Source organism: Corvus cornix, chromosome 1 (genome assembly GCF_000738735.6).
Source record: "Corvus cornix cornix isolate S_Up_H32 chromosome 1, ASM73873v5, whole genome shotgun sequence".
Lineage (NCBI taxonomy): Eukaryota > Metazoa > Chordata > Aves > Passeriformes > Corvidae > Corvus > Corvus cornix.
Window position 1 is genome coordinate 92,235,586 of NC_046332.1, and position 26,542 is coordinate 92,262,127.

Consider the following 26,542-nt stretch of genomic DNA (forward strand, 5'->3'; position numbering starts at 1 on the left):
ATCTTGTCCAGGCTGATCAGCAGCAAATATACTGGCTTAAAAACTGGATTGCAATAACTAAATTTGCATCTGAACATACTTGAACTGGAAATCTCTTAGCCAAGGATTCATTTTTTCCCTTTCTCTTTTTCTTTACTACATTTTTGGTTTGATTTTTAAAAAATCTCTACAGACAGTAGGTTTAGCACAGTGAATAAAAACAATAGTTAAGCTTACACCTGTGCAAGGCAAAGACTGATAAGCAATACCTCTCCCAATGTCCATACACAACAAAGATACTGTCTATATTATATCAGCAACAAAATAGCACTTCTTGTGCTATTTTGTTGGATATTTTGTTGCTATCAGTTGGATATTTTTAACCAACTGTTCCAGTGGATGTGGTACAGGATCCACACAGAAATGCTCAAACATAATTTTACAGACTCAGCAGCCAGAGCTACTTCAATGGGAACAGTTTGACCAGTGAGGTGTTGTCAAGTCATTTCCACAGAAGAAAGCAAGAGCACATCCAAGAAAATAAAGTTAGACAAACCGAAAAGCTTACTACCTACAATGATAGAGGTATAAGCCTATATGTTTAAATTTATAAATCAAAGGTACAAGCATTTTGAAAGCTAGTATCAATGTTAAATTTTTCAATGGCAGGAAAAACAATGAGGAATCAATAGACAAAAATGCAAATAGCATGAACTCATACTTGTATTTCATTTAATGGAGACACTTTGAAGTTGTTCAACGCATAAATAGGCATTCAAAGGAAAGGGAGTTAAATACCTGGTTCAGTACTCATGGTGCCCAAGAGTCTCATTTGCACATCACATAGCTTGAATGATTTAGGATGCATATCAACATACACAGGTGTCTGTATGCTCTTCCCCACCTACATTTACTTTAACACACCTGCACACTACGATGGCAGATAGACACAAGGCTGGGTGGGTATGAAAGTCACACAGCAATCATGGAGAGAGAACATACTTATGAAAGAAAATATAAAATATGAATAAAAGACTGTGAGGAGTACATAAGGATACATAATACATTTTCCAGAGACTTTTAAATAGACCTTACACTGTCCTTCATGGGATAAAACCCAAAAACAAACAAGGAAAAAAACAGGCAGAAGACCCTTTTCAATGCGGAAGAAAAAGTGGTTGCACGAATACTAACTAAAGAAAGCAAAGGTAAAAGAATTGAGACACTGAACCGTGTAGACACAACACTTAGTATAGCCTAGCAACAACGAAAGAGTAACAATTTTAGCAAAGATAAGGACCTTGTTCCACAGAAAGAAAAAACTCCAAGGCAAAAAGTAAACAACTGTGCCTGAGGTAAAATATTAACTTCAGGGTTTATAAACTTTCTGTGTGAATGACTAATTACAAACCTCATCCACAGCTTGCCCCAACATCAGATTTAAGCTGAACACAGCTGCATACTTGCTGCTGGGCAAGAGCGAGTCTGTAGAAGTAGTGAGCACCTTGATTTCATTGCACCTTGTTATATTTACTGACAAACCGAAGCATTAGTGGAAGTTTTTGCTTTATTTTGTTTCATTTCAAGGCTAATTTGGATGTTCCTGTAGCATTTCCATTCCAATCCAGCACAATGAGGGACACGAGTAAGAAGTGACCCCGATTTAGACCAAAACACAGAAAGCAGCTTGGGAAGGGCTACAGCCTTTAGCCACAGAAGCAGACTAGGTTTCATTCACTATTCAAGCAAGTGTCCCATGAGACCTAGACACATCCTATTAGAGAAACTAAAGCAATTCTCAAGTACACATTGACTTGCTGTTGAAAAGCCAACAACTAAAATCAGAAATGCATCTAAGACATTCAGCAATACCTACAAATATGCTATTTTACCTAAAGCATTAGTAATCTATGGACTTCCACTTTAAAGAGTTTTATGCCATGTCCTTAGATTCTATTTCCAAGGCAACTTAGTAATAAGCAAAAAAGTCCCATTCACACACGCTAGGAATGTCTTAAGTGGCCTTAGAGCAAAACCCCTCTTAAGAGCAAAACCCCTCTTAAGCTCAACTGTAACAACAAACAAATCATACATAAATCAAGTATCAAAACATTGGCTCTGTTCCTTCATTCACAGAACCTGTAACACCACTATTTGGTACTGCGCAGAGAATTAAGCATCAGTGTCCTGCAGGAGAACATTAGAATAAAAAAAACTGAACCAAAATTTTGAAATGAAAATGCCTCATGCTCAAATTTCCCAAGAGTAATAAAATACAACAGAGAATCTAGTCACAGTAATGCAGCTGACCTACGACTTGAGGCAAATAAAACAAAATTCTAATTGACATGAGGCTGAATAAATAGAAGAAAATAGAACAAGGCTGCTCTTACTAAGCTCTACTGCCAGGTGGATTTATTGAATGCTGAAGATGCTTGTGGATTTGTGAACTCAACAACTCTTCTACCACAGTCATCAGTTTTCAGTTTTCCCCCTCACTTCAGAGGGGCAAAATAGAAACCCTACTTAGAGTTTCATAGATAGGCTGATTCTTGCATAACACTCTTATGAGACATTTTCTGCCCATGGATAAGAATGAGCTTGGAAAGTCAAAAAAATTAACTTCCAGAGAAGAATTGTAGCTTAAACACTATAATCTCAAATGAAGCATGAACAGCCAACTTCATAAAAGAATATCTTATTTTCCAGCTGCTACCATCACCCCACAGAAAACACAGTCACTACTGCAGACCCACAGTTTAGCTTGTGTGGCAGAAATAAATCATAATTAATAGTTAATTATGAGTACAAAAAGATTCAGTGAAATCTTGCCAAGTAAAGCAGTACATTGTTTCACTCCCGTGTGTCTCTGGATCCGATGTAGAATGGGATTCAGAGGAAGAGGAAAAGTCATAGAGTCCAGCTGCAGCTCAGAGAGGTAAATTTCCTTTATGCTGAAGGATGCAGGGCAGCTCTGCAAAGCCACTGATGCTCTCCCTGTGTATTGGAGGGAGGGCAGAACAGGGCCATAACTCCAGCAAGTTCACTGCTGCATACCTGCAAGAGCTTTTACAGGCAGAAGACAGGAGAACAAACTCAGAGGCTTATCAGACACCTTCTTCCACACAGCCTGATCAGTGAGCAAAGGCACCATCTCCCTTTGCCCATTATCGGCCAGCCGTGGGCTCAGCGTGGAAGTGGACCAAGCTCAGCAGCCAACACTTGCATGGCACAAACACCAGCCCCCATCACCTGCCTGGCACAGGTGACCCAGGGGCAAAGACCCTGTGCTGTGTGGAAGTGGCTGTGCTGCTTTTGGAGACAGCCTTATACCCAAAACCAGGTTCCTCTGCAGTCAGTGATACCAATCCAAAAATCCTGTCCAGAACTCAATGCTACACTTGTCTGACCCCAGCATGGAGGCTGTGGGGAACATGGTACCACGCTGCTTGCTCCACCACTTTGGTCAAGACCAAGGTGTCAGCTTGGGCTTCAGTGTCAAACATGACAGCAGAGCCTGTGGCAGCTGGGGCTGGGAGCTGAGGACTGCAAGACCAAAGCAACCACCACAGCATCCATGCTGAGGACTGCAAGACCAAAGCAACCACCACAGCATCCATGCTGCAATCTCCAGTTAACTGGAAAATTAACTATAATTTTAAAATTTCTGTTATACTTTAAAAAAATCTTTTAATAAATCCTTAAATAACAAGTCTTGATAGCCTGAATTTTGAGTTACTCATTGATTTCTCATGTAAGAGACCTCAGAGACTTTTAAAGGACAGCAGGCTGAACCATGCATCTAAGCAATATGTATAGGAGGGAACACCATAGTCTTACCTGACAGATATGCAAATTGTTTCATTAATTGGTCCTGAATATCTGCAGCATAGAGGGGAATGATATCCTGATGCATGATTTCATCTGTGGAGAGAAAAAAAAAATTGCATTGCAAAGTCATTTTATGTAAAATTTCACAGCAGACATCAAAAAAAAAAAAAACATTCCTAGAACACAAACACTCAGAAAACTGTCTAACTTTTGAAAAATACGTGAAAATCTTTGGAGTCTTTCAAGTGTTTGCCAAGGGCAAACTTTTCTTTGAATAGCACACTAATAAAAGAGGAATTTACATTTACTGACATTTAGAAGCAGTACAGAACTGTCACTGAACACTGTAGAACTAACATTCCTCAGGAATGATGGTAAACAGTGGGACTTTTTACATATTAAATTCAATTTTTATTAAAATTGTCTCAATTCAAACAAAACCAAGAAACTTATCATTTCTCGAGTCTGTTGTCTAGATTCCCCAAGATAACAGCATTAAATAAGATAGATAGAACCGGCTTGAAAGTACATCCTCTCCTTGAACACACACACACACACACACACACACACACACGCTTTCTACCTCAATACTGAAAAGCAATGCTTAAGCTTTTTTCTCAGCCCTTCCAGTTCAGTTTAGTGACAACCATTCTGCTTTCCCAACCCTTGGTTTTCTGTCCCAGTTTTTCAGCAGAGGCGTTTCCCAGAGCGTGTTTCCAGAGGTCAAGCAGAAACCTGAGTTTCGCTGATTGTGACAAAGACTGCATGACAGAGTTGCCTCATTCATAAACTATGATTGCATTTTTTACAAGGAAACAAGAAGTTTTACTCTTTTGCAGTTCCTAAAAAATTATTATTCCACATATTAGCCTCATTGAAAAGTAGAGAAGAGACAACACAGCTTTTCCTTTATTTGGTTATGAACATTTCTTTTAATCTGACATTGTACTGACATGGAAGTTTTGGGTTTTAATGTACATTGAAATGTCATTAACATAGGTTTTGACACTCAGAGCTGTGAATGTGCACAGGAAAAATAAGTAAAAGCCTAAAACTTATGTAAGGATAAGTGTCACCTGCACTGAAGTACAAGCTAAAGTAGCGCTCTGGTCCTCAAGGACTTGCTGCCACTGAGGTCTCTCAAATGCTAGATTGTGAGCAGACAGACACCCACTTCTATGAGCAATTCTCACATATGTAAAATTCTGAGAACTGCAATTATTTCAGAATGGAAAAAAAGCCACTTTCAGTTACTTCTTCCATATAAGAAAGAACTTATACTGTGAAACAGAACTTCTCTGTTCTCTGTCATCCTGTTGGGCAGGGGAAGACCCATGACCACTTTCAAGGTCACACACTGATCAGAGCTATTTTCCTGTATCCGGCAAACTGCTGCCTGATCAGAAGACTTCTGCATACCATGCTGTCAAATCCATAAGTGGATACTTTTAACTGTCAAGTCATATTTCACCCAGACCTTCAGTTATGTCACCATTTCGATGTTCTCAACAGAACACTGAACACAGATCTTTCAAACCTCCAATCTCAGATGGCCAAGTAACTTCCAGAAGAGGAATACCCCACTTCCCCAAAGAAAAAAGGATTTTAGAGTTTATTTTTGCTGTCTGTGCCTTATAATACAAGTAGCCCTCCTGCAGCAGTGTTTAAAACACTAAACAGCCCTGATTCTGCAAACCAATACCTGCAGGTGGACCCATTAACCTGAATATAAACTCTTATAGGATCGATGCCTATTTTTTGGTGGGAGATGGAAAAAGTGAAAATAACATCATCGGTCTATAAAATGCCATCCTGCCTAAAGTCACAGGCAGACATAATTTTCATTATTGCATAGCATTGCACCTTAAGCATGTAGTAAAATAGTTGAATGTTGCATATGTAAGTGAACACATGACACACAACACTGAAGGATGCAGGACATTCCCAAGGAAGAGAAACTCTTTATGTACCATTACCTAAGGATCACTGTTTCCCCATGCATCCCTGTGATCAATCCAGCTGCAATTCGGACATGTATCATGTGAATACCCAAGTCTAGATTTGATTGCTCCAGTGTTCCCTCTGGTAGGAGCAGCAGCTTTTGCCACCCACACAGGTCAGTCCCACAACACTGGTCAAATACTGCTTCACTGAAAAGACAGTCTCTTCCTCCCCCTGGTTTTAAACTCAGTTTTAACTTAAATTTAAGAGCCCAACTGTTTGCAACTGGAGGAGCAGCACAACGTGTCCATTGAGACACGAAAGTGCCCTTGCTGCTGCACTCCTCTGCACCAAAGCACATCTCATCTTGCTCTTGCTGATTCGGTTTCAAGACATACTTCTAAAAGCCAAGTATGCACTAAGATCGGAGCTGATTTTCAATAATTTGAAACAACCAAGATTAAAAAAAGCAGCACCAAAAAAGCGCAGGGAAATGTTACTCTTGGAATTGCCAAACAAGTCACATCCAGCCGCTTGACAGGATACACTTGAACCCAGGATCACCACCCATAGATTTAGCCAGAAATCCCTCTTCAATATCTTGTTTTCCTTCAGAGAAGATGCAATTGTAAAAACTCATTGCTCTGCACCATTTCCTTGACATTTAGCATCCCTCTGTTAAAGAGAGTTCATCACAGTTTGTTTGGGGTTCAATCTGATTTCACTTTAATGTTGTCCATCATTACTTGCATATGCTATTTCTTTAAAAGGATAAGGCAACAAAAGGCACACATGCTGAATAGACTATGAGAGCACACACTCCTTACTCTCATGGCCTTTGGGGAAAGTATTTTCTTGGAAATATTCTTTAAATAGAGAACCTGCCACCTGCTACATTCTTTAGGGACCATTTCAATTTTTGTAAAGCTAATTAAGTGCACATTAAAATACAGAATTACTGAAAATCTGTGCACTGTTTTCTAAGGATTTTTTATAGAATCAAATTCCACTTCTACTTGAATAGTTTAAGATTCACACAGCCCATTATTTTCCCTGCTCTAGCTTTTCTGCTTTACACAGTGTTTTCAATGCAGAGACCTAAGAGCCTGTCTGTTTTGCCATATCCCAAACTCATTGCTGAAAATAGTTGCTCACATCAAAACATGCTTGAATATCCTGTCTTTCTTGAGGAGCTTAAGAAGCTTACAAGAAAGTCCCTGGGAATTATAGTGCATGTGGTATTGTAGGTGATAATGAACAGTAAAGCAAGGTTCTCTAAAGTTAGTACTGCTTTTTTATTACTATTTTTTTAAACCCCAACACATAAAATAGCTGAGAATGTGCAAAGATTTTTTCTAAGCTGACAACTGGAGGTCCTTTAAAAAAATCCCCACATTATCTAGTATTCAAATTATGAGTGTAAGAGAGGGCAGAAGTGTCATCTTACTAACATAAAGGAATCAGTTAAATATATGGTTCTTACATAAAAAAAGACTTTCTCACTGAAAATGTGAACCACAGTCTTACAGATATATCATCTGCTAATTCAATTTAAATCTTGCTTTGATAGTCCTGTCTCAAGGATAAAGGATGATGGCTTAGAGGGACCTGACCCCATCCCATCAGAGGCACCTGACTGCATTTCAGATGAAGCAGGATGACAGATTTAAGCATGAGGGCACAAAGATAACTCGTGCTCGAATTACCTGGTGCCAGCAAGCCCCGAAGAACCTGGGATCTGAGAAAACAATCAATGTCACTGCAGTCAAGAATTTCCATTATTGATAAAAAGCTCCTCTTTCTTTTCCAATCAAACTAAAACTCATCATCATTTGGGGTTTGCCTGACATGCTGAAGCAAACCCATTTTCACCGAAGACAATACTGGAGTGGACTCTAAACTGACTGTACCCACAATACACACAAGGAAGTCTCCTGACATGATTTGTGAGCTTCCTGTAATGGGTTTAATAAACTCCCAGCAAGCCAGCTGGAATTACACCACCCTTTGAGTAATTCTCCAGGAAATTCTATGGCCATTACTTTATACCAACTTGAAAGCCAACCTATTTGTACACATCCGCACACAAGTTAAGCCTTTCAGCACAGATCCCAATAGCACATCAGAAATCAAATGACAAGTAATTTTATTTCCTCCTCTTTCTTGCTGAGTCTGCAAGATTTTAATGAAAACTTGTCTATGGTTTCTCTATAAAATCCATGTCTTAAACTGAAGAAATAATGTATTTTTCTTACACAGTTTTGTTTTGCTTCTGTTCTGGAATAGCTTACCCACTCAGAGAGTTGAATGCATTTTATGAAGGGGGTCTTCATTTGAAAAATCTCTTCATTAAACCACCCTCCCATCTGGTAATTATAAATGCAAGACAATGACTTTCAGAGAAGTCCCTTCATCTCTCTCAGCCCTAAGGCAAATCTTTCATTTCCTCATTCTTCCCTCTTCATCTTCACCCCCAGACCACCACTACTAACAGTCAGCTCCTTTGTGAAGCCCCCCAAGCAGGAAGGGCCAGAGCAGCAGAGCTGGTGCAGAGAAGCCTTCTTCTGCTCTAAGCCACCTAAAACTAATGAGCTGCTTAAGATGCAAAGTAAGCTTTCCAGCTCTAAAACTGAATTTTAAAAATCACTGCTGATTAGTGACAATGCCTGCAAGTTCAGTGCTTGGTGCTTGGTATGCTCAGGCACAACAGCTGCAGACAAGGCTCTTCAGGTCCTCATGTTATTTGTAGCCACGCTGGGCTGATGACAGGAATTTATGCAAGTGTTCATAAACTAAGATTTAAAACCTCACCAGTTCAAAATATACCTTTAGGAAGAGTTAATTCCAATTTCATTTGACTACACCATCATTAAAATGATGGACCAGGAAAAGCAAATTATTAAATTCAGATATTTTCATGCAAAATATGGTTCTCTGTTAAAGTGTAGTTGGGAAGGAAATTATCACCCGAGCAAAACAGTGCTTTTGCAACTTGTTTGTTTCTGGTGAGCTAAAACATCCTAAGCAAGAAGAAATTCAAGTTCTTTGCCTCTACCAGCATCCCAGTTGCTGGCACAAAGAGATATAAAACAACCTAGTGCTCCAAACAGCTTTATATGGCATTGAGTGTCCAAAAACCATTTTAAATTATATAGTTTCATGAGAATTTTACTTGTAAAAGCTTCACAGACTACAGCTAAGCTCTATCTCCCATTTCCTCTCCTAGTCAGAAAAGACTATTTCCTCTCAAAATTCCTGGTGCATAAAGCAGACTTCAAGTTGAGATATCTTTTCTTTTAAGAGAACGATGCTTTATACAAGCTCCACTTCTGCAGCATTCCTACCCTCAGTAAATTTTCTAAGACTGTCTGGCCTATTGTCACAATATGCAGAGAACAGCACTACTATGTACCCAGTGGTCCAACAGGCTAGGATGCATCTTCAGTGTTAAGTAAGGATCTAGTCGAGTCAAGACTTGGAAGTGCTACTGCCAAAGAAACTTTAAAATCTTAGGAACAATATTCCCTGTATTATAAGCCCAGGCACAGTGGACACAGGCACTTATTATTTGGGTGGTGTTTTAAATGTCTAGTGCATCAGAAAACCTGACAGATGCTTCACAAAGTCCAGAAATTATATTTATGCAGCACTGCTCATATTTCCTAAATTTTGGTAATATTTAAATCAGTTCACTGAAATGAAATTTGATAATTCTGCTTCGTTGATCATACCCGAAGAACACCATAACTACTAAGAAGACACATGAATTAGTCCCCAAAGGGTACAATTCCAGAACTTAAATGTAAGAGGCAGGAACTTGTCATGGGTTAAAGAACAAAAAACAAAACCCAACATCTTTGTATGATACAGAAACCTACTGAACCCCCTACTTTACTCGGGAATTTTCTACTTTCTGCAGTCACAATTAAAGAAAAAAATATCCACCTCTTTCTTCTTTGAGATCACAGAGTTGGAGATTTGGCACAAGACTACCTACAAAACTATGAGGATGATGGTTTGGTTTCAGGTAGGGAGATTAAACACTGATCCTTCCTTTAAAAAAAGAACTTTCAAGGTATACAGCAAATGCAACGCCGTTGGCTTGGCACAAAATGACCAAGAGGTATAACAGTTCCAATTTTCTTGAGTCAAATTATCAAATATCTGCTCAAAAGCATACTTTGAGAGCCAACCAAGATTTTGGTTTCTTTCAAACTCTTCTCTAAAATTACTGGATTTGACCGCTTATTATACATGTCAAAGTAGTGCCTGCTTTTCTCTTTCTTCTTCCACCTCCCCTTTTGTAAAAGGCAACAAAATTAATTGTCTTATTTTGCAAAAATAACATCACCTCAAAGCACAAACATGTGAGGAAATACAATCCCCTCCCTTTCATGTATAATAGATGCATTCACAGGATATGATGAGTGCTAAATACTACAGCTTCTTCCTCCTCTGCTTCATCAGTCACACTTACTTGACACAGTATTCCGTAGTCCACAGCTTGTCAGGGATCACCTTTAAGTCTGGATATGGCTTACAAGAGAGACTAAACACTAGCTAATCTGTAACCAGAAGAAAATGATGTAATAATTAGAAAGTCAGTCTAGGGATCAAACCCAAAATCTAGTATTTCTTTGTTTGTGAAGAAAATCTAAAGTAAGACAAAAGGTGAGGGGGGTGTGCGTTGCAATTTTGCAAGAAATATCAAAGTGTTACCAGTTATAGAATGTAATCTGTGTTGCCATGCTTTTGCTTCATACATGCTTAAGTGCACCTAGAGTGTTTTGGTGAGAAAGACACATTCTTCGTGCTATTTCAAGTCATATTAATTACTCCCTTTCCAAAGTGAGAAGTAAGGGGAACTTAGAATCATGCCACACAGCCATATTATAGCCTAAATTTGTATTAAGCACAAAAAGGCCTTAGAGATAAAGCAGCAACAGTAGGTGTACCTACTACCCAAATGTATACATGAACCTCATGCATATGGCACACCCTTACTATTGCAACAACAATATTGCGCTCTTCTTTCCAGGATGTCCTGAAGGAAGCCAAGCCTGCTGGTAAACCCTTTTCTGTTCTTGCAGGATAGTTTCAGACTCCTAGGAACCACATTTAAATATTGCCAAAACTGCAGCATTGTTAACTCCCTAATACTGCAAATAATGCTGAGTGTACAGAATAAAAATACTTCTAAAGTATTAGATGTACTTAGTCACCTACAAGCAGCAGATTTTGCAAAAGGCAAATTTTTTTGGTTTTTTTTTGTTTTGTTTTGTTTTTTTTATAATAAAGAAATAGTAGATAAAGACTGAGCAGCAGAGAATGCTGCCCTAGCAAGGGCTCAAGTGATAAGAAGGGAAGTGACCCAGATGTGTCTCACTTAGCACTTTAGCAAGCAAGCCTCTATGGAGTAGCAAAAACATTAGATTTTGCTAACCGCATTTTAGTAAGATTTAATGCTCTGAGAAAATTATTACAGGAATTTTGCTTTCTAAATAGTAAAGCTTTGCAAAGAAGGGGAAGTCTTCCAAATACAGAAAATTGAAAGATCAGCTCTGAGTAGAAGAGCCACATGCAAGCTAAAGGACTCATCTTCAGTGAGCTCTAAAAATTAACAATGCAATCACTCAATTTAAACACATAAGCTGAAGTGGACATATTTCAGAAAATGAAAGCAAAGATTTGTCTCCACCAAAACCATCTGCTTTCACCTCTTCAGAAAAATATGTATCTCAAAGCAGGCCCCAAAGCTTTAACTGAAAAGTCAACACACCCAGGACCAGCTGTATGAATATGAATACCTGGTGTATCAGTTTGGCATGGCCTGGTTTTAGGTAGCAGGGGGGCCACAGAGGTGGCTTCTGTGAGGAAGCTTCTGGAAGCTTCCCACCATGTCCGGCAGAGCCAATGGCTGATGGCTCTGAAGATGGACATGCTGCTGGCCAAAACTGGGCCAATGAGAGAGGTTGGTAATGCCTCTGTGATGACATACTAAGAAGAAAATCGAAACAAAGTCACAAGGTTTTGGCTTCTAGTCAGAGAAGAGGAGGAGGTGAGAACATGTGAGGGAAAACAACATGGCGACACCAAGGTCAGTGAAGAAGGAGGGGCAGGAGGTGCTCCAGGCGCTGGAGCCAAGATTCCTCTGCAGGCCGTGGTGCAGACCATGGTGAAGCAGGTTGTCCCCCTGCAGCCCATGGGTCTATGGGGGATGCAGAGATCCACCCACAGCCTGTGGGGAAGGTGCTCACACCGGAGCGGGTGGATGCCTGGAGGAGGCTGTGATCCAGTGGAAGACCCAGTGAAGAGAGAGGGCCTCTGCTTCCAGGCTGGAGCAGCCTGTCCTTGGAGGACTGCACCCCGTGGAAAGAGAGCCACGGTGCAGCAGTTTTGGGAGGACTGTGTGCCCATGGGAGGGACTCATGTTGCAGCAGGTGCGGTGTGGCTGCTGCTTGTGAGAGCAGACTCATGTTGGAGAGGTTTGCAGAGAACTGTCTCCCGTGGGAGGGAGCCCACAGCCTCACAGGGGAAGGACTCCTCACCCAGAGCAGTAGAAGAAAATTGTGGTGATGGACTGACCAAACCCCCATGCCCTGTCTCCCTGTGCTGTCGGTGAGAAGGAGGGAGGGGCTGGGGGGGAAGGTGTTCGAAGGGCTTATTTTACTTCTCATTATCCTCCTCTGATTCTGTGAGTAATAAATTCACTTTGTAACTTTAAGTTGAGCCTGTTTCAACCTTGAAGTGTTTCTCCCAGTCCTTATCTCACTTATGAAGCCTTCGTTAACTTTTTTTTGTTTTCCCTCCTCTGCCCAACTGTGGCAGGGGAGGGTGAGCGAGCAGCTCTCATGGGTGCCTGGCATTGGGCCAGTGTCAAACCACAACACCTGGCAATTCTACTACACTGAATTCAATTCTTCTGTGTTATTTTGGAAGCAAGGTAAGATTTTAAACAATGAGTGATTTTACTCTTTTCAAAAAACAAAACCCCAACACTTTTCTAAAGCAGCAAAGTGGTAAAATCTAATTGCTTATTGTATGAATCTGTTCTGGAAATAAATGATAGCAGTGCTAACAATTGTGAAGTTGCACAGAATGGGTTGGATCATCTGGTTCCAACCACACTGTTGTAGGCAGGGACACCTTCTACTGGACCAGGTTGCTCAAGGCCCTATCCAACCTGGCCTTGAACACTTCCAGGGTGGGGCATCCACAACTTCTCTGGGCAATCTGTTCCAGTGTCTCATCATCCTCATTGTAAAAAAAAAATTATTCTGTATACCAAATCCAAGCCTAGCCTCTTTCAATTTAAAACTGGTGCTCCTTGTCCTGTCACTGCAGGCCCTGGTAGTAAGGTTTTCTTGACTTTTATCATTTCAACAATATGGAAGATGGTGAGAATAATTTCTAACAGACAATACATTATTTTATGGTACTCTTACACAAGTACAGTTTTTCATGTAACTATACATCTATAAACTAATGTTTTGAAAGGGAATGTGTGTGAGTGTGAGAGAGAAAGAAAGGCTAAGTGTTCACTAAGAGGCTTATTTAGAGCTGTGTACTAGTTTTCAGCTAAAACATTTACTTGCAGTTGCTAGTAAACTTCCCAGTATTTGGGACTCCGATTACAGGTTACTTATAAAGAAGAGGTTGCTGAATTCATAACCCAGCTGGCTGCCCCACCTTACCACACAGATGACAGAGTTGTTGATGAAGAGCTCTTGAAGCACTGTGGCTTACTGTCTAATGCTATGTAAAAGATGAAACCCACCATGCCTCTCTAAAGCACTGCGAATATGAACTACTTCAGGTAGTTCTGAGGCAGGACATGGACAAAGTTTAGTCTCTCCCATAGGCAGCTACAGAATCATTTAGTGCAATACAGTCAGCCTTGCTGAGACATTTCCTTCACTCACATTTTCTCGTCTCTGCTGACTGTAGGTACAATAAATATTCCATACAAAGCTCAGGAGGAAGAGGAAAGAACAGTGCCAGGGAAAGGGACAACCTTTCTGCCCACTTTGAGCAGAATGTTCCAACAGCTCTCCAGAAAGGAGCGATCTCTGGCACACTGATCACACCCACAAGAAGTGGTGGGAGTAAACAGATGAGAATCAAGCCTTGGCAGTTGCTAACAAAAGCCCTGCTCACTTATTTCAGGGTAATCAAATACAAATGAAAACACCCTATTTTAAACTTGGCAGTCTACACAAGTAGTCCTGGCATGGTTACATATACACCACCATGATTTGACACAAAACACTCCCTGGTTCTACATTCACTGTCTCCTACAATAATCAGTTGTTTCCTAAATCCACCCCTCCCCTCTCAGGGATGCAGATGAGGATGCGAATAAAGAACAAAAGTTACTCAGGCTGATTAACCCCTCCACCCTTTCCATCTGGTTATCCTCACCTTTCTTAAACCTTTCATTCATTCCTCCTAACCAGCATGCCTTTTAGTATTATCCCCGTAGCATCAAGCACTACTTGAGAAGCAGAGCACTCAGACTCACTGTTGATAATTAGTAATACTAATTAAAGATTAGTAAGAAGATCCACCCTTTAGTTAGAAGATCCACCCTTTACATACCTGTTTTATTTAAATCTGACATTTCAAAAGCTACAGTATTGGAAGATTACACACCAGTCCATGGGCTCGGTGCTCTCTGTTTCCTCTGCAATAGTCACGCATACCAAAAGCAGAAAACAGAACTGGGAATGTAGATTCAGGCACCAGAATAAGGACGCAATTTTTGCTTGTTCCTGTTCCACAAAACATGCTTTCATTTTTCAATGGACTGTAGCTGCACTATTAACAGCAAATAATATCTCTACTATTTCATTATATCTTAACAGAAACAACATTTCTATAGAAAGCTCTGACTGAAGGAATTAAAGAAATAATTCATTTTAGATTAATCCCCCTATACTAACAACTAGGGGATGCCAAATTGTGTCCTGTGAAAGAAACATTGCTTTTTCTCTACCTCCATTAGGGATCAGGAGAAATTATGTATCTGATATTCAAAATGCAATGAATTGAAATTAAAACGCACTGTAAACCAGAAACAGCAGGACAGCTCTCTGCAACAGCAAATTCTCCTTGTAAGCTTTAGCAGCTGTTCTGATCACCGTAATCACGGCATGAATGAATCCTGAGCAAAGTACCTTCCATGTAAAATACAGGAATAGATTTTCTGGATACATCTGGTGTACTGAGAGATACATCTGCAAATAAAATGATACACTGCAAATTTACACAAGGACAGAACACACATACCCCCACCAATAAATTGTATTTATACATGAACGCACACAACCAGAATACAACTTTTGCCTTTGTACTAAAACGCATCCCGTTTTCCTCAGTAGGATAACATTATCTGGCAAAGTTCCTACCTGACCTGCAATCAAAAAACTAAGAAAATTTGAAATACTAGACACACCTGTGCAATTCTTCAGAAGCAGCCACAATTCGGCAATATCTTTGTAGAGCAAGGAGATCAGGCTTAAGGTCATGTTGCTTCTAATTGATTTAGAGCAAAATAGTTCCGCGGACAGTGACCTATTTATCTGTGAGCTCGTCCTCAGTGCAAAATGAGAGCGCAAAACTCCATCTTTCACTCAAAGCCAAGCCACTGGGGACATAATGCCTTTCTTTAAATTACAGGCAGAGTAAGTGTGCCTGTCAGCAGGCTCAGAGGTCCTCCGAAGGGCTTGCTGGCTGCTGGCTACCACTTCTTGTCTTCCTGCATAAACCGCTGGCACGCATTAGATGCAAGCTGTTTACTTTAAATATGAACGCATGCACTGTTCAAACATTATCAGAGTAAGAATGCATTAAAAAATTAATCCTAAGTGTGCCTTGTCAAAAAACCCTCCCTTTAAAAGCTCTAGTTTTAACAAACAATGGTACAGTAAATCTAGCATTATCATCTTTTTCTACCACCCACCCCTACTCCACACAGGGAAATTAACTGCCCAAGGGGCAAATGCCCTTTTTCAATGAACCTCTGGCTAGAAAGCTCCCCAGAAATAAAGTCAGCTTTTCCTACTTGTCAGGAAATTCTCACCCCCATGTCTTTGGTGGAACCGAACTGGGGTGTTTTCCTTGGTAGCAAATCCATCAAACACCTGTTCTCTATGAAGGAGCCCACCCAAAGCAGCAAGAGGTGACAAAAAGACATTCTACTGATGTGACTTTGCAAGTGGAAATACATTGAAATCTTAGGAATAAGACAACAGAAAATAAGGCAACAAATGACCAAAAAAACTAGAAGAGAAGTATTCCATATGATCTTTCAGACATGAATGCTGAGCTCTCTTGCTTTACCTGATCCTTTAAAGTAATTGCCCAGTGACAGACTACCTGTTAATTAATACACTTGAGATTAGTTATCGGCCATTCAGACTCACTAATACAAAGAGTGAGCCAAGGAGCACGAGTGACAGCAACAGCCATACGAAAACAAATGGATTGTTTTTCTTCACTTCACAGTGTTATAAGAGTCCTCTCCCAACAAGAGAGGTCAAGGAAAGAGGACAGCAAGGATAAAAAGCTTGAATTGATGGTTACATCTGTTCACAAAATCCCATTTGCAGATGGGAAAAAGCTCCATTTCTGCTTCAGCACTCCCAGCCATCAACCAATCCCATAAAAACAAACCAAAACAAACCCAGGTCACTCACAGACCACACTAGAGGTTATTTTCTGAAGCACTCCACATCTGTGTTCTCACCATTCATCTACCATGGGGCAGGAACTGTTGATAATCCCATACAGTCAGATGTATTCTAATAAATCTACCACCTATATAAGCAGCTCTATTCAGTGCATGACATTAATATGTGACCTGAAGAATATAATCACAGTAATTTATTTTCAATTCTGCTATTTCATTTTGGGGGTCATTACATTTTGTAGTTTGTCAAAACACAAGAGTTTTCTAAGCAATATCAGATGTTTTTAAATAAAGGTAGATTTAAAAGAATTTACACTCCTTAGAAGTATTTTACTTAACTGTTCAGTATTTTGTGAGTCATTAGTATATTGGATTGTGCAGAGAGTTAAAAATTAGTGAATGAGTCTTCACAGCACTCCCACAAGTCATGTAAATACTCTCACATGGGAAAGCTGAGATGGAGCAGGTGACCTCTCTTAGATCAGGTAACAGCATTTGTTGCACTGTCAGACACAGGATCTACATCTTGGCTCTAAGCCCAAACTCCCTCCTTTCTAGGACTGCCACCTAACCCGCGGGGTGGAGAGCGCTCCTAGATCAGTATCATGACTTGTACTCCTCAGACAAAGATCACAATTCACAGCACTTTTATTTCTGGCTCTTGCACTACAGCACAGCTCCAGGAAGAAGAGTCTCAGATACCTTATGCAAGTATGCACACTGATATTAGCTTCTTATTTAACAGCACCAAGCTGGTATCAAACAGTGGGCAGAGAGAATCCTCTGCAATATGCTTGGCTGACAAGATACTTCTGTTAGTAGTGGCATGGGCTTGGTGTCACCTGCAGCACAGCATGCAGGAAATGTAACCCTTATTATCTGGTTGATAACAAATGATGATAAAGCAGACATAGGAACACCTTCCAAACATCCATAGAGAGGGAGAGGAAGTTTTATAGCCTTTCTTCAGATATTAAAACCAAGCAAAAGAGGAGCTACACCCTTCTCCAGATAGGTATTACTCCCACTTAGATCCACACAATAAGATCCAGGAACCTGATACTTTGGCAAGCTGGCTACTTCCTTAAGAAGAAAGAAAAACAAAACCAAAAAACCCCTCCATTAATGTAAAAGAGGAAAAAGAATGACCTATAACATGTTGGCTGTGTTTTTTCTCATTGTCAAGACAGAGAGGAACTACAAATCTTTGTATTAATCAATACTAACAGCTCCAGAGCCCCTTCATGTTGTATGTAATGTGGATGACCACATTTTAACAGGCTTCTGCCTTCAGATTTCACAGCAGAGAACACAGTGAAACCATTCATTCAGGTGAAAACCTAGTACTGGTTTAAAAACAATTTAATTTCTTGGATTAGCACAATAGATACATGAACAGTCATCCTCCAGGCTCCCATCTAGATTACTCCTTCCTAGCCTTAAATCTCCAAACCCCACAGTTACATATATTTTAGAATCATGAAACAGCCTGGGTTGGAAGGGACCTAAAAGATCAATCCCTCTGCTGTGGGACACATTTCAACTAGGTCATTCAGAGCTCCATCCAACCTGGTCCTGAACACTTCCAGGGATGAGATTTTTTCCAGATCAATCAAGATGTAATGTCTGTGGCCAAGAGCACCAAAATAAAGCACTGTATGTTTCAACCCTGTTATCCTTCAATCTTGACCAGCCAGGCACATCTTCACCTCCCACTTTTAGGGACCAGTGTCTTTAGACTTAGCAACACACATGAAGAAATAGTACATACAGAGAGCTCAGTGTTTGCTATGGAGGAGCCTTGGAACCTGCCCCCCACTCTGCTGGAGGGACAGAAGCCCACAGAGTGTCTCTATGGAACTTGGTCTCAGATGCCTGGTTAAAAGGTGTTCAGGCAAAGATGATTTTTTCCCTAGAAGTTCCATTCTGCACAGAAAGCTGGGCTGATGATAATACAGGCTCCTATAAAGCACTCTTCTGTGTTAAAAGATTGTTCCAGCCAGTAACCAAATGGCTTTTTGTGTTGGCACTCTATTTTGGACTGTGTGCGTGGGGAAAATGTTTGCTCCATGGTTATAATACCTGAATTCCTTGCTGTGCATTTCAGAGAAGAGCAGAAAGAAAGAGCAAAAGCACTGAAGCACAAAACCTTTCCCTGGCCTTCATGATCCAGCTTAAAATAGAACCATAGAGGAAAACTGTGCTATGTGGGCATGCATGTTAGCTAGACTTTAGGGCAAATTTAAGCTCTATTAAAACACGAAGAAGCAAGAGCCCTCCTGAGAAAATCTTGGTGAGCACAAGTGTATGTATTTATAAACGCAAAGAAATTAATTTCAGCTCAACTCAAGCTCTGCACTCAGGTTAAGTTCTCCCTCCCACCTCAGCATGGGACGTGAGTGACAGGTGCCAGCCTGCAGAACGGAGGAAAACATTGTGGGAAAAGCTGTTAAAGGATGGATGCAAAGTCGATTGAGGTTAAAGACTGGGTTATCTTAGTTTTATGAAACCCAGAGAAGGAAGCTATGACTATGGCTTAAATACACAAGATACTGTACCTGCTTTATAAAGCATGTGCAAGTGTGAAGTATGAGGGTGGTAATGTTTGTGGCAAAAGATATTAAAGTCTGGCAAGTTCAACACTAAAATATAATTATTGAGCATATTTTTCCTTCAGGGTTGCTGTACTTAACAAAAAGCACACCAATAAAGTGATGTGGCACTTTGTGGCATTCAGTACAAGCACAAAAGCTATCTTCATAGGATCATTGTTACTATAATGCAAATGAATACTCTCTCTCAAAAAAAAGCCCCTGGCAAAATATGCCTAACTCACACCTGTAACTGCAGAATTTATAAATTTGTGGAGTTTTGAAGACATGGAGCAATTTGATGCATAATCTGTTGGCTTCTAGTTTAGCATACTAGACTATTTAAAAGCTCCATCCATTTTCTTCTTCTAATCTTTCTTGTTGTTTTCTTTAAATAATAAATGCAAAAGAGGTTTCATTCTTTTTGAAGTCATCAAGCATTCAAAATTTACAATTCTGTCTGGTTTACATCAAAAGATCCCAAGGATTAAAATTAGTTTACACACCTGTTATACACACACACAAACATATATGTTTGCATAAATCCATTATACTAAGCAGCTTGTTAAATCTTCGCACAGCAACAAAACTAACCCATTTTGAAACTGCTTAGGCAATTTTCAGCTTGGATGTGAAGTTATCAAAAAAAAGTCCCTACATGATATCCAAACTTAAATTTAAGCAAGTATAACCAATCAAAAATCATGGCCAGAAAACAATAACAAAAAAACCCAATTAAGGCTTCCATCCATGAAGAAATATACTCTTTCCATTGAAAATGAGCATGCTGGTAAATACAAATAGGTGCTGGAGCACTTAAAAGAAAAGGATGCTGTTCAATTAAAAGGCTGAACCCTGTACTATCTTTCAAAAATATGATGTCTGGAAAAAACATAAGGAAAGCTGCTGAGAAATTACATCTTAAAAGAACACTTTGCACTGTAAGACAATAATAAACTTCAAAGGTTTGAAGATTACACATCCCTCACACCAGGTATCAAAGAAGTAAGACAAAAGGCAAAAGAACATGTCAGTAATTTTTTAAGGCAGACTAACACCCTATCAAGGATGGTACTTCTCTGGCCTCATGACTACTCTTAGGGGCTTTCCCCAAAACCATGACAGAAGCCTGGTCACTGAATGCAGTTATCACACATCTGTTTCAATTTCTAATCTGAAAATTACATCTTTCTGGTGTTCTGTGAACTGTATTTTAATCAGTTTATACTTTTTTATTTACATGTCCTTTCTTCACAAGCTCCCCCACAAGTCTTTAATCATAGGTCTCTCCTTGGCTGTGCTGCAGGGCTTACCAAGGTTTCTTATTTCAGAGAGACACAAAAACTGGACTTTTTTTCAGGATTAGTTTAATCACACAGGAGTCAGTAGTAAGACACTTTATCCTGCAGTATTTAGTGACAGTTCCCTCTGTCCACAGCTGGAAAGCCAGCAAAGAAATGGATGTGACCATTTTAACTTCACAAACAGCAGCAGTACTCAGAACAGCAGTGCCTGCACAGAGATACTGCTATTCAGACTGCACTGTTGTGAGGAAAGAGGACTTCTGGCTTGGGGCTCAAGGTTTCTGCAGTGCTGTTCAAAATTCAGAGGTAGGGGATTGCAGTCTGATGACAACTGAAAACTGTAATTAAAGGTGGAAACCAAATCATTACTGAGCTTGGGTAGAAGGTAGGACTAAAATTTGGAAAAATCAAGACAATGAGATCCATTTTTATACCAGCAGTGGGATTAAAAGAACAAGGGAAGGAGGGAAAAAAATGGATGTGGAGTTTAGTGGCAGCAGAAAGGAGAACTCAACAGTGAGTAGTAACAACAGAACACATGATGAAAGCAGCACAGGAATTGAAATCAGGAAAGGAAAAACAGGTTATTACGTATTTTGAAACATATATGTTAGTAAGAATATTAATTCAGCAAGCAAGGAAAACCAACAGAGACCACTACAACCAATGAAGTGTTGTGCCACAATTGCAACTGTATTTATAGCCCAAGTATAAAATAAAACTTTGTCAGCAATAGGAAACCCTTTTTATGACTCCTAAAGTACACAGAATCTTTTTTTTTCCCTAGATGAACAAGATACTCAAGAAGCAGAAAACTTTCAGGTCAAAAGCTGTGGGAGAACTGGTTCCAAAAAAAATATCATATGCTCCTGTAATACTGACAAACACAGATAAAGGCTACAAAACTATTTATTGAAAAGGAAGGAGAGTAAAAGAAAATTTGCAGAAATCATCATTCCCAAAAATCCATGAAGAGCAAAGAGGACAGGGAGAAGAGAGATGTGCTTTTGATCTGAGGCAAAATTACCAGCTAAAAAAATATTCATTCCATCACATCTCTAAAATAATCAGTTGGGGTGGGTTTGGACAAGTTAGTTATGATATTTCAGTACTGAAGGATTACTCATAGCTTCAAATGGAATTTAAAAAATCTGATTATGAGATCATATCATTACTTGTCATCTTAGATTGGCAAATTTAAGGAAAATTCTTCAGAACTGGCCATCAGCCTGAAGTCCTTCTCACACTGTATAAATCTGACTCACTTTGTTGTGAGATCACACTTGAAAATGGTAAAACCTACATAACCGATAGGATAAAAATGCCACTGTCTTCTTACTTATCAAGTTTTGATTTTGACTCATGATTTGGAATTTTTGTGGCCTAGGCATGCATACTGCAGCAAGCTGTCTGTGGCTGTGCAACCCACTAAGTCCCCACACATGGGAAAAGTGTGAAAAAAATGCAAGCAAACGCACTGAGCAATCCTCAAAGGTCACCATTCCCCCCACTTAAATGTTTCCAAAATAGTATCTCAATTTCTCCCTTTGCCAATTCTTTCACCCTCCTGGGCTTCAACAGGCTCCACAGTTTCCTCAAGACAAGAAGGTACTTAATACCAGCAAAAGACAAGATCATTTTCCACTGATCAAAAAGGAAAGAAGTAGAAAACAGATTGGCTACTTCTGGAGAGCCAGCCAGGAGAATTGCTTTAGGTTCTCAAGAGAAATTCACTTCCTTTAAAGAAAATAAGTCTCACTACAATGAGAGAACAAAATACCTTACCCCTTGTGCTTAGCAGCATGATATTCTTGATTAAATTTAGTCAGTGGAAAAGAGATAAAGCTCACGAGTCGCTTTCTGTGGAAAGACGTGGCATAAAATCACACCTGACCTTTTTATTTTGTATACGCAGGATTTAAAAGAAAATATTAATATGTCATTTTAAAAGGCAGTGATAGCTTTAATGAGCCACTTCTACAAAACAGGTTAAGAAAATCTAACCCTGCAAAGAGCTGTTGTAACATCCATAAACAACTGCAGCACAGCAGCTGTAACTGTGTCCTGTTTCCAGTCTCCGGGAGCCAAACAGGAAGCCCATGCCCTTACCTGATTGAAAAAGCAGCCAGTCCCTGCGATTTTAATCAACCTAAGGCAACAGATTTTTTCCTTCTTTTCCAGTTTCCTGGGATGCTTCCTGGCCCATTCAGGAAAGCAGTATGGAGAACAAGCTTTTTAACAGCAGCATTACCTTCATTTTCCACATTACAGACTGCTGCTTGCCCTGTTACTGTATTTACTTTAGGCACACTTGTTGCAGGTGTGACAGCACAGGCCAGCTTGTGGCGTGGAACAACAAAACCCCACCTCTGCCAAGGGTGGTTTATGAGTCTCAGCCTCTCATCAGGCTGGATTTTTCAGCACACCTCAAAAACCTTCACACTGTTCTGAGATGAGCAATAACAGAAAGAGATGCACCAGCCATGTAAGAGATGTAATTATGCAAACTTATAGAAAATAACTATATAAACTTGGCAGCCCACCACATCAACCTCCTAACCCCCACCAATTAGGATGTTGCAATTAACAGAAAACAATGCTTCTGGGGTCCCCGCCATCTGCAGTTCTGGGAAGATGCCGCAACCCCAAAAGGCTTTTGAAACAGTTTTGTGTTTCCTCTCCTTTCCATAAGGAGAATGAAGATGTAAAGAAAGATGAAACAAAGGCCAAAGAGCAAATTCCACCTGTTCTGACACATGCAGCAGCTGAACTAATGCCCACGAATCTCACAAGAGACAACAGAGGCACAAGTCCCAGCCATTCTTTCTGCTCTTCCTCTTGTTGCCTCTGCAAAAAAATGCATTTATTTTCCACCAACTCCTGCCTTACCAAGTGCGTACCTGATTAGTTCAACATAATTTGAACTGAGCTCTTACCCCTGTATTTGCACTAAGCGAAAAAGCACAAGGCAAGTGGATCAAAGGTGAGGGCACTCTTTGTAGTTCCCTGCATTATGGTAGCAGCAAATGAGGCCTCTTCAGTTCAGGTCTCATCCTACAGCCCACCTTTGAAGTATTTAAGAGCGTCTTTTTAACATGACAGATTTTACGTCTGTTGCCAAAAGCCTCCCTCTCCCTATACTCAAACACAGCACATCCTGTAACTGCTGCTGTTTTCATCCCCACACTACAGCAGCTCAGCCAATGCTGAACACTCACAAACACCTTTCTAGCACACCAAATGCGCAGTACCAAGGATAACAAATGCAGACACCCACCCAATTAGAAAGATCAGCAAAGAACCAAATATACTCCTCAGACAAACAGAACAACAGCAAAGTAATATTAAAGAGTATTAAGAGTACCCTCACTTCCCAACAAGGATTTATTTGCTGAACCACACTTTTGAGGGAAGTTTCAGGGAAAGAAATTGAAATTTTCTGTAAGAAATATCTTGTACACACTTCAGAGCATTTAGGTGTAAGGGGCCCTCAAATATTCCATTTTTTTCCCCATTCTGAGACTCTGGAAATGTCCATCAGTGCTCAGGATTTTTTCTTCAATGGAATTCCTTCTCCTGTGCTATGAACAAATTTGAAACAGCTTACATATAACACATATTCTAGTCCCTGCTGTTACTTGTATGTGGTTCCTTAAGGAGAAAAAAATGGTGCACATCTTATTTTTAATAACCCTATTTTATTAACTGGAGAAGGAAACAACAGCTCAGCTACAAACAGGTAACAGCACATAAGTATATTAGTCTCCACAAACCAACAACAAAAAGCCCTGACTTCATTGAGCTTATTTCATGTTTTCTTCTTCAGGCAAGCAGAAAGAAGCTCTCATTGTACCTGAGTGAAAGGAAAAGACTCACAACTCTATGATGAGCTTGCCCAAAACCACACATATCTGCCTGGCACCTCCTGGCAGCTGAGTGGTATTTAGCTTCAGCCAGCCCTGCTGGGCTGAATTCACAGGTATTAAAGGTTCACAGGTGCAGCCACCAGCAGTTGGCTGATAAAGAGCTTGTGCAAATACTCCTCTTGCAAGGAGGTCTTTAGATCAAGCACCGTGCTATAAACCAGCCACCAAAGTTTCTCCTGAAGCCTAAGTACTGAGAAATAGACCTATTGCAAGCCTGTTCTCATCTGTGGCAGCACTTCCACTGAGGTTACTGCCTCCCATGCAACAGCAGAGATTGGCAGCTAATCAGTATATTTCTGGTGTACTCCACAATTTGGGAAACTGCAACCCAAAGTCTACTTTGTCACATTTTCTCTGGGCTTATATTATTGTTTTATACCATATTGCCTCCCCTCACTTGCTTAACTGTTGGTATTGTGCTCTAAAACATGTCTTCTCTCCCTGAAGCACCAATGCCTTTTGCAGGTTACAAGAGCAACCTCTGTTTTTTCCTTTCTAAAATAAACATGGTCACATAGAGGAAATTGTTTTAAAAAATTTAAACTATTCAAGAGTGAACAAGCCCATTGTTTGCAGAGGAGACTTCAGGGCAGCAGCACGCTACCATGACTATGCTATAGAGCATCCACAAAAATCCTGTGGACCACAAGGGTTCGAGGTTGGCATGTGCTGGGACAGGGAGAAGGGACAGAGCATTCTCATTGTTTAAATGTAAACAGTAATAATAATAGGGTTTTGTAACCGAGAGAAGGAAGCAAACTAATGTGGAAAACAGTTGTTATTACTCTGTTTATGACTCCTTGTTCCCAAAAAATATGCTGGGTTATTTTGTAGTGCTGAAGGGGATAAACTGAGATGACCTGAAACTGGGCAAATGGCTGAAACCCCATCTGATAAGATGAGCTTGGGAATACCTTTTCTCTTTTTTCACTGGAAGCATGCCAAAGTGGAAAACACTGGGTGGAGGATCCATAACTCTTGTGACTGTAAGATCTTTATCCTCAAACCCCCAGAAAAATTCCAGCTGTTTAGGGATTAAACACTGCCAAATAGTGGTTTAGCCATCTTCAGGGAGAAAGCTGTTACCTGAGTCCAAGCACATGATCCCCAAAACAACCTCCTGACACCTCAAAACCTGAAGGTTCATTTCAAATTTTTCCAACACAACTCAAGTTCTCTGCATCCAGTCTAATCTGTTTTTAGACAACTGAATATGGAAAGAAATTTCAAAGGTCAAGGGCTGGGCCAAACCTCCAAGTCCTTCTTTTGGCAAAGGCAAAGAAACAGGCTTTATTGGGAGCCACTAAGACAGTTCTTATGTTTTTAGGCTTTAATATTAAAGGTAGATACCAGCAAACCTCCTTTAATGCTTTCAGTGAATGTGGCAACAGAGATTGGTTTTGTGCTGAACTGGAGGTGCATGTTACTCATACTTGGGAGCATGCTAACCAGCCTAAAACACCCCAAAAAACTAGGAACCTTGAAATTTTTTTCCAAAGAATTGAGCCCTAAAATAACTCTCTGAAGGCAAGTGACAACATCTGAAAAAATTATTATTACAACTTACCTTGCAGACAAAGAACATCATTTTCAATAGCTGGAAGTCAGAAAAAAATCAGAGGAGGAACCAAGGTCAAATGCTATCAACCAAAAGGGGAAAAGTTTACACTGAAAGTAGTAGGCACCACCTGTACTTGCACCTGAAGTCCTTAAACAGTCTTTGATAGCCATCATGGTAGATGACACAAATCATTACCTGTGCCCCACATGCACAGTCAAGTTTAAATATCTGAAGACACTACTGGAGATTTAGATGGTAGAAGCTATAGAGTTTGAAGGGAGAAAAGAAGGAGAGCTGTGTTCTCTCCAGAAGGATATGTTATGAGTTTCTGTTTCAAAAATGCAGCTATAACAAACAGTATTAGAAAAGTAAGGTTTCTCTAATGTAAGAGGATAGAGGCAACAACTTGAATTCTTCATTTCACATACTACCTCTCTTTAAAAACAACTGATGTGTTGATCCCTATCTGCTTTCTCATATACACCTTTGGAATCCACCAACGATGGATTATGTGTTTGGCTAAAGCAGAGAAAATGTTTATTTTTTAATCATTATGTCTTAGGAATTACAGAGTATTCTGCTCCACAGACTCACTGCATGAAACAAATTACTCATGTTTCATGAAAAGTAATCTTTCACCTAGAAGACGAAAATGAAGGCAATATATATTGCATCTTTCCTTTAAATGAAAGCCTGAAAAGCAGGTAGCTCCTTCCCCG

At 40.0% G+C, this 26,542-nt stretch overlaps 1 protein-coding gene across 13 annotated transcripts in view; it reads right to left on the reverse strand.

Annotated features, from left to right (window-relative positions):
* MCF2L (MCF.2 cell line derived transforming sequence like) overlaps window positions 1-26,542 on the reverse strand; it is a 156,777-nt gene that overhangs the window by 63,063 nt on the left and 67,172 nt on the right. For 11 of the 13 annotated variants that reach the window (XR_002044396.3, XM_039549736.1, XM_019282894.3 and 8 more), the window contains one exon: window positions 3,820-3,903. Coding sequence is in view for 12 of the 13 variants with exons in the window: in XM_039549736.1 (XP_039405670.1) it covers window positions 3,820-3,903 (84 nt within the window). In the remaining variant the exon portion in view is untranslated. Of the gene's footprint in view, window positions 1-3,819; window positions 3,904-14,349; window positions 14,421-15,205; window positions 15,305-26,542 lie in introns of those variants that run through there. The other 2 variants (XM_019282897.3, XM_019282898.3) reach the window with 2 other exon arrangements.